Below are 12323 nucleotides of genomic sequence, written 5' to 3'. Positions count from 1 at the left end.
GTGAACGTGTAGGTCTGCATGGGAATAAAATAGATTGAGGTTTTCATGCGAAAAAAAACCCAAACTAACTAACCGCAATGTGGCTGCTAATGTAAATACGGAATCTACTTTCACATCTTGCACTAACCCTAGGTAAAGAAAATTATATTTGGGGGGGGGGGGGGGGGGGAGTGTGGGGCTTGCATAACTGTCAGGTAGGTTATTACGATGATGTGCACGTTGCGATTTTCTCCCTCCACCGTATCCAATCACACCCTCCCCCATTCTCAAGTACAATTACGTGATGGGTGACGTTTCAGCATGCGGAGGAGGGCTCTGGGCAGGGACCACTTGGACCAAAGAGGACTAAACACTATTTCATTTCGGCGCAGAAACAACGCGTTCAAGTCAGTGGACCAGGGCGCCGCGCTGAAGCCTAGCCCATTGTCTGCCTCAAACATAGCAACTAAGGAAAATCGGCTTTGACCAAAACAGCGCTATTGCCCATAGGAGTGTCCAAGTGGTAGGCATTGCGGGTTTGTTAGCAACAGAAAAGGGGCCCTGGACAGATCTGGCCAATAACGGAAAATGAATCACAGTCAAGTTTTAATAATATGAGCCGCGTTTTGTTGCAATAGGCGACCAACTATTGATGCTTCTGCGCCGATCGTTTTCCAGACCATCAAATCGCGCGGACTTCTTTTGTTCGCATCGCTTTTATCCCAAATTATAGTCTGCTTATTATTTGTGTTGCCGTTGTAAAAGAGTTAGTAGCTCTAAAGAGAGAGAGAGTGAGCGAGAGAGAGCGAGAGAGAAGAAGAAGATGAATTTTCAGGCGAACGTCCCCGTGTCCGGTATCTCGCAGCAGTCTCAGCCAGCCATGCCCACTCCAGGCACGGTCCCGGCGCCTGTTCCCGTCCCAGTGCCCCAGTCTATCCCGTCCCAGTTCGGATCCGGATCGTCTGCAAGCTCAGGGGCTGGTCAGTTCGGTTCGGGGACTGTTTCGGGCCAGGCTGCACAGCCCGGCCCGGCCGGCTCGCAGTTTGTTTTGTCCAACTCAGCGGCCATCCGGGCAGAGATCCATCGGTTCGAGTCTGTCCACCCGAACATTTACGCAATCTACGACCTGATCGAGCGCATCGATGACCTGGCACTGCAGAACCAGATCAGAGAACACGTAATTTCCATTGAAGGTGAGTAAAGGAGGAATGACTGTTGTTTTTGTTGTTGTTTTTTTCTTCCTATTTCGACTAGGTCTTTTCATTCATTGAGATTCAGGGAAAGGGGGTGTAGTGTATGCGTGTGTTTTTCTTTTTTCCCCCATTCTTTTTTTGAAGTGGGGGGTGGGGAAGGTGTGGGGGGTCCTCATTTCCTTTCTTTTATGCACATTGGTAACATTGCCCTGGGTGCATAGCCTAGTGTCAACAATCACACTTTGAGGCTGGGGGCGTAGCTGATCTCATAGTCCTGTTCGCGGTTTGAACTGCACCCATGCACTGCAGTGTTAACAATAAACTCTTCAATTGCTCTCACAAGAGACACCCTGTGCAATTGTAATTAGCCCCCAAAATTAGTTCTGCTGCTTAATGGCATTTGCCAAAGGGTACCTTGTTTTCCATCTGATGCTGACCTCCAGTAATGGGCTGAGATTTTTTTTCTTTCTTTTAATATTGAGTTCACGTGAAAAAGAGGCTTCCAAATGTGAGATCACGTGTCCTGTGAAAGTAGTAATTGTCCTCAACAATGCAGAGGCAAAATTCAACACTCACATGCAGTCAGGGTAAAAAAGGAGAGAACACATTATGATGCACCACTACAGATGGTGTGATAGACATGATTGGGTTGGTTATAAAGCCTCTCCTGGGCATATTCCTTGTCGCACTGGAAGTCAATTCCAAATCTTATGACCTGCCAAAGAAAGGATGACAGAGGCTGTAAAACATAGCTGCCTTGTATGTGGGAATCAACCACATCATGACAAAATCGACTGAAAAAGATGCACTGTCAGATGCAAACATCTGAAATGATGATAGCAGATTCTTAAGCGCTTCTCCACCTTCTCACACGACCATTTATCAAATCGCTGGCTGCGTGACTGTGAGTCAAAACTCAGAGTTCTGGAAGATCAAGTCTCTGAAAGTGCACATTTTGTTTGGCTTTGGACTCATTCCTTATGATTAAATATAAAGAATCAAAATACAGGCTGAATTAACAATGAATCAACAAATACATAACATAAAAATAAAAACCCGACAGTGCTTTTAAAATTCTGTTTCTAGAATAGGAAAAAGAGTATGAAGAATTTGTGAAATTAGTTTAAGGCAGAAATCATGAAGAGAGAACAACTGCAAATGGAAGCTAATCCTACAACAGTGTTCATATTTGACTGGAGTTTATCATTAAAACACAAAATAGCCGTGGTTATGACACAGCATGATACAACTACAGTTCCCATTAAGTTTTGTGAACTCACCATTAAGCTATGATATATGCGTAGTTTACTTAGAAGCATAGGCTAATCTATGGATGGAATGGATTAATGTGTTTGCACAGACTTTTTGGGGGTTTTAACCTGGATTTTCACAACACGGCACTGGTCACTGCCATAAAAATGAAAGCAGGATCAGAACATTATACGGTGTGTCTGGTTTTTAGAGCAGGCTCAGTGTGAAAATGGAAAATCATCTCCATGTGAAAATGGAAAATTAATTGGTTGGCCTGTCTTGCCTCATTTCAGCCTTTTGAGGAAAGGATGATATTCTTAATTTTCCTGTTGCTTTGGGATGGTTACATAATCTTCTCACTTTTTTTTTTTCAATGTAGACATGCCTTTATTCTGTTTGATGGGACAACACTGGAGCCTTTAACGAGTTACCTCTCAGATGTACCTTTTTTACAAGTCAAAAAAGGTTATTGCTGAGTCTATTCAGATGTCAGTTATCATACAAATGTTTTGTTTCTTTTTCCTAAAAAGGCAAGTGAACACTTGACCCAAAGCAAAACAAGCCAGGCAGTTTCAGCGCTGTTTCCCTGTTGGCTGTCATAAATATGGAAAGCATTCAAGGGACAATTTTGTGGTGCAGAGCACAACTTTTGTTGTGGATTTGTTTTCTCTCAAGTTGGTGTGTTTCCTTCAGCTAAAGAAAGTCTGCTTTTCCTATGATGCAATTAAACCATCCTCTGGAAAATAACAAGGCTTTCAAATGTGATGTGAATGTAAGAGAGGATGTTTTGCATTTAACTAAATGCGGCCGACCAGTTCATGCATATTGGTGCTACCTTTCTGTTGTTCTCAAAACATGCCATATGGGCTGCATTAATGTACAGTGCATGTTTTAGTTGTATTGAAGCATGTTTTCTAAAGCTTTATCATTATGATGCACTGCATGTTTGACTAGAAGCCTAGTGCTGATGCTTTAGAAGGGAAATTGTCATATTCCAAATGATAAACTGGGATAATATGTTTAGACATTTGTGAAAATCTGACACCTAACAACAGAATATGCACAGATATTAACTGAATGTTTCCCTTCAGCTTATTAGTTATCAATTAATGTAGCACATTGTTAGCATTTTTAGGATTAACTGTGTCTTTTGTTCATACAGAACTGTAGTGAACTGATGTCTCTCAGCATGCACTAGAAGCAAAAAGGCGTTTTTGGCATCCCTCTGATGAGACACTGCAGTGGTCTGATGGTGCTTTGTCATTCTCTTAAATAAGATATGGTCGCTCTAATAACCACAACTTTAAGGAGCTTTGAAAACCTGCAACAGGAGACATTGGTTGACTTCTTTTCACCTGCACTGTGAAACTGCAGATCTGTTCCTCTTCAATCTTGCATCATTGCAGAGTCTGTTGCTAAGGAACCAGTGGCTCGTGCATTTAGCTGAAAAAAGAGTGAATAGAAATTACACCCCTTACAAAATGAATTCCCATCGATACTCAGGTCTCCCTGTTGTTTTGTTGATTAATAAGGCCTTTATGTGATGATGTCTCGCCATGCATGGTGATACTTTTGCGGTGATTGATATTTAGGGTGCTGCTTGCTTTCTGGAAGCCATTTCACATTACAGTTGCTATGATTACCATTCAATTTGGTTTTTCCTCTTCTACCTTTTTTTTGTTATTTTAAAGAGCCATGTTTGAACATCGCAACTGAAGTTGATCTGAATTAGACCAGTAGGAAATATATGATGAGCTAGGACAATTTACCAGGGAATACATGCAAGCAAAATGGCTGTGAAACAATATGAGAGCACTAGTAGTTGGAAAATCTTGAAGACGCTACGCTGTTAATCCAAGACACAGGAATAAACATGGCCAGGAATCCAGTTTGGAGAGCCTGGGGGAAAACATTTGTACTGATACACATACGGAGCTTCCTTACATTTTTCACAGGGAACCACAGAGGGGTTCCTATATTGAAATAGTATCTGGCTCAAGGCTCTCAGTTTATCAATAGGTTTGTGGTAACTTGATGAATTCCAGCTTTTGTAGGAAAACATCATCATCAGCGATTATATATAATACACTAATACAGAGCCTAGATGTATTTTAGAGGTGCAAATTTACTAACAAATTTGTAGTGTGAAATGACACAAAAGAGCCGTAACAAATGGAGAACCTGGGATTTCTGGGCCCCCTGTGGATAAATTGTCTGCGACCCAAACCGCAGTTACTGTTGGCCTTCATTGATTAATGCTAAAATGATGACGGTGAGGCTGCTAGTGTGGAAAACCCAAACTTTATCAATTTTGTGAGTGATTACTGTGCGTAATCCCTAAAATGTTTTTAGCATATGTGTCGGTTAAACTGTTTTCAGTTGAGGATAAATTACACAGCTTTTAACTGTTATGACATGAAACATGTGGAGTATTTTTTTCAAAGACAAGCACACTGACTACCAAGCTCATATTTACAGCGAAGTGAAGATTTGCACACTGTCTGCAGTAATCGATTCATTGCTGTTACATACGTATAAGCCTACTCTACAGTGAAAAGGTGACTTATCACATCACAGCCTAATTATTAACATTTTATTGAGTATCTTTTATACAGAGGAGTATATGGATCTTTTCATCTATAATCACAATGATGATCATCATAGGCTGTCCTCCTGCCAGTGATCGACTCAAAGCCTCTGCGAAATAACATAAAGGTACAACAGCTGTTTGCAGACCGATGATTGCACCACTGCATTGGTCAGCTGATTGCAGGCTAAACCCCATCCACCCGCTGGTCCCGCTGGGACTCAATCATGCATTATGATTATTAAAAACAAAACAAAACATGGAGTCATACAAAATATGTACTGTTAACTTGTAGCCATAATTGCATCCTGTATTTCTGTAAAATGTTGCTTTTATTCTTCTTAATACACCAGTGATAATTCAGCTAACATGCCTGTGAATACCAAATCAGGCATCTGGCACGAAACTGAATTTGAGCTAAAATTATTTGTTTGACGTAGCAAGTCAAGACAACATAGGACAAACTTATGTTTGTAAATGTAGTTTCTACCGACTCAACAGTGAACCAGGACCTTGAGGAACATTAGGTTTAGGTTTGTTAAGGGAATAAATCATGTTTTTGGACTTATAAGAAGAATATAATTCTGATAACTGATATATGGAGATGTAGCTGCAGAGATGATATCTCTAATGTGATGATTTTAGGTATTCGTGCGAGTGTAGAGGGAAATTCTGTTAACAAGGCTCTGCCCTAGAAATATTATCTTTAGTGTTACTCGTAAAGGAAATGCTGATTGATGCTAATTTACATTTTAATCAAATCTATCTTGTATAAGGGCTTTGTTTTCTAAGGACAGTTGCAGGGTAAAAATTATGGAGGTTTGTGAAATTTAAATATCACCTCTAGACTGACAAGAATTGCACAGATCAGTGAAAGACGGAGCAAAGTGGTCTGACTCCTTCCTGCTTTTTTAACCTCACGGTGGCGTTGCACTTTCTGAGTAGCACGTTAGGATTTGGGGGCAATGTCCCGTGTGTATTACTGGGGGATTTCCTTGGGTCAAGTGCTAGAATGTCCTTACATTATTCTATATCTCGAATTATAAGTGGATTTCATAAAACTGGAAAAGCTCATGTAGCATATTTCCAACTGGCAGTCCAATGTCAGAGCAAGGGCAGCCACCTAAATCTATTGCTACTCAAGAGGGGTGCTTGGGATTTCAAGAAAAGGACTAATAAGCTTGCACAATGGGTTATTGTGTGCTCAAATAGCAATAGGGATGACACAGAGAGATACAAAAAGCACACAGACAGAAGCCTCAGAGCTCTCTGTTGGCATTGTGTGGCACCTAAGCATCTCCCCAGTACACACTGCTTCTCTCGTGTAGTCAATCGCCAAGAAGAGCACGAGCATAGAGCTCATCCGCTAATCACAAGCAGAGAATGAAAATAATAAATCTTGCCTCCTGATCACTGACATGTAAAACACTAAAACCGTAACTAACACTGTTTCCATTGACTGCAAGATGCCATCCTGTAGTGAGTTATGGATGACACTGTTTTTGTCATTTAATTCGAGAATCATGATATGTCACAGGGTCATTAAATAAACATGAAAATGCGGCTCAGCAGAGGTTTAAAGTGTAAGGTGTGTGTGTGGTTGCGGGGTTTGTGTTATTCAACTGGGTGAACTGGGCAGTGGGCCATCTGTGTCAGGCGAATGCTGCTGCTACATTTGGCAAGTGAAATCTCCACAATGTGCTCATTATATTTCAAAACCATATCTGTGAATATGAATAAGAAACTTTCATAGAGTTGGAAAATGTCAGTCAATAACGCCAGCTGGGACTCTTACGCTCTACGTCAGTGTAAATTTCTGTTAAAGTGGAATGCTGTTGTTTATAGAGTAGCTCAGTAAGTATTTACTAGTTGTAGATCTTGTGCCTAAATAAAACCCTCGCATAAATACATCTGTGAAGCGTGGAATAAACTCAGCCGTGGCCCCGTTTTCCACTTCCCTCTCTCGAAACACAAATTGATCAGCTGCTATTAGAAGAAGAAAACTTTGTCTCTAGGATGTGGTGTTAAAATTAATTAGATAAATCTTTTATGATCCAGCCAAGAGATCCACAAATATCTGTACAAATAAACTGCACAGCAAAACTCGGGTCTTACATAAATTATCAGAATTTCACACTTGTTCAAATAAATATATCACAGAGTTGCAATTACTTTAAGCCCATAAAGTAAAAAGAAAAACAAAAAACCAAACCACTAAGCATAGTCAAAATATGTCAGCACAATGAAGCTTTTACTGCTTTTGCAGGTGGGATAGCTGATTAATCCAATTGCTTCTGACACTTAAGTATTTGTGGAGCCTTATTATTATTTCTTGTAGGAAAAAATAGAAATCTCTTGCCTTCTTAGTGAAAGTAAGATCAAAAGATTGATAGCTATTCTCATGCCTGTCTTGTCAAGTATAAAGCTGAAGCCTGGGGGCGATTACCCCACCTTATTGTAGAAGTAACCAGCCAGCCTCTCCAAAGCTTACAACACATTTTATCTTGTCTATTTATTCTACTAGCACATGCCCATGCTACAGTATTGTTAGGTCTGTGATGTTAGTCCATTTTTAGGTGGCTGCTATGGAAAATGATGATGTCATAATATAATCACACATAATTAAAGTTTCGTAGATACAAATTAGATGTTACGGTTACGCTGTTAAAGAGTTCTGAGGTGTTCAGGTGCATTCAGCCAGGTGGTTGGCATTCAGCCAATGTATCTGATATAGATGAGAAACCCCCCCCCCCCCCCCTTTCTGGGGCCTAAGATATACCTGTGTGCTATGTTTGATTGCTAAACTTGTATTGTAGAATTTAGCTGATGAACACAGTTTGTTTATTATAGTAAGATTCCTGAAAATAAAAGAGAAAATGAAAATTTATTGATTCTTTAATTCTTTGATATTGTTTCATGGATGCTGCTGTGTTCTCCTTACATGTTTAAGCTTGGTAAGCAGCCCCAGTTCACCTCTTTAAGTGGGGCAAGGAATGGTAAGCTAAACCAAGCATCACACTCTTTCTTTTGGGGTCATACTGGCTTAAATGTCCAAATTGCACTTTACATCTGATGTATGTTGATACTGCAGGGAATCTTTCTCAAATCAAGAGAGAGAGACATCAGAAACATCTGTGCTGGATGAAAGAGCAAGCCAGCGACTGTAGATAGAAAGGACTTTTTTGCTGTAACTCGTCTCTCAGCGGCCTACAACACCACTGTCAAGCTTTCACTCAAGTCTGTTGGTGTGATGTAATGAGGATCTGAACGCTTCAATTGTGCATGAAGCTCCCATGTCAGTCGCCCAAGTGGGGATTAATAAAGTATTCTTCTCCTTTTGATTTCCCATTCACTTGAAGACATTGTCACATCTTCTGCAGAAATTGAACCGAACCACCCCTGTGCACGGCAAGTATTAGGTTTCAAGTATATTTAATCCTCGAGCAACACTTCTCGTCAAATATACGTCACAGGTTTATTCTTCAGAGTGTAGTAGTAACAGACTGCCCCCCCCCCCCCCCCCCTCCCCGACAGATGCTCACCAGATAACAGGGTTTGCACATGCCTCAGACTCAAACGGCTCTCTGTGCGGGATCGGCCTTTACGATTTCTGTCATGTGCAGCCTCAAAACGCTCATGGCAGCCCCATTAAAATTCACAATAATGCTGCACTCGACTCCTGACTGCAGGTCAGCAGAGATGAGCTCAACTGGTAAGCTGTAAACAGAGCCTTGGTCTGAGGGCTCAGTGGGTCTGTGGGGTCAGAGTGCCATTTCTGTATCAGCCCTGCTCTCCCCTCTGTGCTGCCACACCATAGCTTATTGAATGTGACGCTATCCTCTACAGCAGAATGTCCTCCATTGTGCCATTGAACAAAGGTTCTCTCTCTCCTGTTGATGGATGCCTTTTTTTTAATTTTTTTTTTAAAGTCTCTTCTGAATATGCAGGGGTCAGACTAAGCTGGTCAGTTTAAAAAAAAATCTTTTAAATAAAAATTTGGAATCTACTCAACACAATCTCTTGTAAATAGAGAGTTTATAAGAGATGTTTTTCCCCCTCTGTTTTTTCCCCCTCTGTCGTACCGTGACATTGTCGGTTCTGATTTAATGTTTTATTGAAGGGAAAAGCCATTGAATCTCTTAGCTGAGTTCATTTTGAATAACTGGGTTTTCAGTACGGAATAAGAGATGCGCTTTTCCCAGCCAAGCACGAATCTACAGTTGTTTAGCAGCGAGCTTTATTAGATTTAGATGTAACATAGTGGGGAAAATTACCAATTTTCTTAGGATATATGGTGATCAGTATGGTTGTTTTTTTTTTTATTGCTTCAGGGATATTGTGTAATTGTGAAGATGTGACTTTCTCAGTTAAATTTCAGATGACAGACTACAACAAAGAGCAATACCCTCGCATTCACCAAAGTTTGTAGTCATTTTATTCCCAGAGATTTGAAGCGGTTTTGTTATTTCACAGTCAAATAACTATTTTCACGATTGATTAATCGATAAAGTTGTTTTGAGGAAACAAAACAAAAAGGCACTTTCCATTTGCTAACACTGAAATCTTGAGAATATGCTGCTTTGAGTTTGTAGTGTTGATAAGGGAAAACAAGCATCATCATCATGTCAGCTTTTGCTTTAGGATATTGTAAAGGGATATTTCACCTCATATTTCATTTTTCAGATTTTTCATGGATTAAACTTTTGATTCAGAGATAAAGAGCCAATAAAGAGATAATAAAAATAAGCTGGACCCTTACAACTACCCTTAAATTGCTTCTTGATGGCTATAATTTTGCCATTTAACATTATTTTTCAAGCTTGAGATGTTGGCCAATGAAATTAGCCATAGGCTATTGCTTTTTTTCTTTCTTTCTTTCTTTTTTTTGAATTTGTGCAGCAGCCATATCCTATGGTGGAAGTGCTCATGTTTCCTGCCAGTGGGGTAGGGCTGGAAGCAGATGGCTGCTGACAGAGGAAGGGGTTTGGAAAGCAGTGAGTGAGCAACAGATGGAAAGACGCATATGCCTCCAAGTCCCCTTAGCTTGCCAACAGTCCCGTGACTAACTGTGGGAAGATTCTGTCCTCATCCAGGTTGGGATGGAGAGAGGACCATGGGGAAGAATGAAGTGTCCTTAGAATAAAAACGGTTCTCTGAGACCAGTTTGTCTCTGGAAATTCAACTGTGGCAGGATTCACATCCCATTTAATTGGGGATGAATAGAGAATCGTGGCATCAAATCAAATTGAGTCAACCTGGGCTGCAGCATCAGTTTAGCCAGCGGAGATATGTTAAGCAGAGTCTTGTTTTAGTTATCGTGATATTTTAGGAAATTAGACCCAGTCGCCTTTTCTCCTTTGAAGGGAAATGTGATACAGGGACTTTTCTGGCCTCCGGGGAGCCGCGTTTCTTTACTGAGGACAATGCTGGATAACGGAAGTGTGGCTCCACACAGTATGTGACGCTGTGAATGTGCAGTGTATGATTGCATGCACAGAGCTACAAAGACAGCTCTGGAATTATAAGTTAGTTACTCTTCTTGGAGAGTCACGTAATTGACAATGTGCAGACTATTTAAAGGCAGCAGGGCAGTGGAAATTCAATGTAATTCCCTTAATAGCTCAGGGACGTGTCACAGTTTTTCTGTCTAAGTCAGTCTTCAAGGACAGTTTGTTTGTTTCCACATGAGGCAGGTTGGGTTATTCATGAAAGTTACTGTGGTGTGAATGGATCCCGCTGAGCAAGGAGGGGAAGGGCTGTGTTGTTATCTACTGCTATTGCTACCATTGAAAGCCTGCAAATCCTCCTCATAAATATCCCTTTAAAACCAACAAAGAAACCAGTTTTTACCTTTAAAATCCGCTCTTTATGACAATACTTAACTCTTGCCTTAGCAACCATTAAAATAGGATTACGAGGCACATTTGTAGTGGTTAAGGGAGGATGCGTGTGTGGCAGTGTGACATTTGAGCTCACAATTTGCTGTAAATGGAATATCCTTATATATCACTTTTCCTCACTGTATTTCTTATTGAACTTATAGTAGTTGGGAAAACCTTATCAGCACTAGTTTTTCTGAGGCGAGTCCTCCTGTCAGTACAGCTTGTTTAACATGCGCCAGCTAAGGGTTATCACCCAGGTCCTACATTCCTTTTGTAGATGTCAGTGTTTTGAGGGTGTTCCAACATGTCCTCTGGCCTCATCTTCCCTGTCTTCAAACAGCCCAGGCAGGCAACGTGCCAGGTGTTTGTTTTCTAGTTTGTTCTGCTGCTGATTGTTTCAAATATGACTTTGGCTTTGTGTTTTCCCACAATTGCAAATTAAAAAAAAAAAAAAAAAAATAGAAAAATGCTCCAGTGGACAGTTGGTTTTGATAAAGTATTCATCTGTTCTGAAGCATCTGTTACTCAGCTTAAGTCTGGATCAGCTCGGATATTTTGGTCACTTGTTTTGTGAATCATAACAAAATTTTGCAGAGCTGTTTGTTGTGAAAGGATGTTTTAGTCTGTGGGAATAACTGAGGAGGAAGTGTAATGTGACCCCCCAGCCCCTATTTACTGTTTATATCCCCGCTTCCTGCTTTCCACAACTGTTCCAGTTGTGGAAAGTTGTTCCACTGCTGGGTCCCTCTGGCCATGACCTGAGCTCATGTCATGTGGTACAGTATGTGCGCTACATGTGCTGCAGCCGCTTTAGGAACACAATCGCAGTCTACTCCCGAGTCAGCACCATTTGGCATAAGAGATGACATCCAAACGGCAAACATCTACTTCCTGTGGAACTCTCTGGAAAACTGGAGTCTGAAAGTTTTTCCATTTCAGAAGTAAATAATGACTTGTGGTGAACAAAAGTAGTAACCCTAATGCGTTCTACGTGTGTGGATTTAAGGTCATAATTACGCGCTAAGCCTTCGATTTACAGGCGTGTCCAGAAGGTAAATAGTTAATATCTCTTTGTGTGCTTGGAACCTAATGATTTCTTGGCTGCAGTATTCTCCATCCATATACATAAATCATGAAAATAAGTGGTAGGAGATTTTCCCTATGTGAAAAAAGTAGAGTTACTGGCAGAAAGCTGGCATATTTATCTCAGGGTTCAATCAAATTATGGAAGGCCGCAAGATGCCAGGACACGAGAGGCCGATGCCAAACAGCAGATGGGAAGAGCGGGTAAAATATGAAGAAATCATTCATAAGTGTCATATTCTTAATAAGCTGCCAGTTAGGACCAATGTTTCTATGGAGATTTGGAGAAAAAAGTCCAGAATTACCAGAATGCTACATTGTTTGCCGAGCACCATTTGGTCCGTTCTT

The 12323-nt window shown here is 40.8% G+C and overlaps 1 protein-coding gene across 1 annotated transcript in view; it reads left to right on the top strand.

Annotated features, from left to right (window-relative positions):
- Nucleotides 1–291: 291 nt before the first annotated feature.
- The window catches only part of LOC146497659 (uncharacterized), a 30441-nt gene continuing 18409 nt past the window's right edge, over nucleotides 292–12323 (top strand). The window contains exon 1 of the mRNA XM_085139170.1: nucleotides 292–1172. Coding sequence (XP_084995296.1) covers nucleotides 803–1172 — 370 coding nt within the window. The 5' untranslated portion in view covers nucleotides 292–802. The remainder of the gene's footprint in view (nucleotides 1173–12323) is intronic.

Source organism: Neolamprologus multifasciatus, chromosome 18 (genome assembly GCF_963576455.1).
Source record: "Neolamprologus multifasciatus chromosome 18, fNeoMul1.2, whole genome shotgun sequence".
Classification (NCBI taxonomy): domain Eukaryota; kingdom Metazoa; phylum Chordata; class Actinopteri; order Cichliformes; family Cichlidae; genus Neolamprologus; species Neolamprologus multifasciatus.
This window is presented reverse-complemented; position numbering and strand designations above follow the sequence as displayed.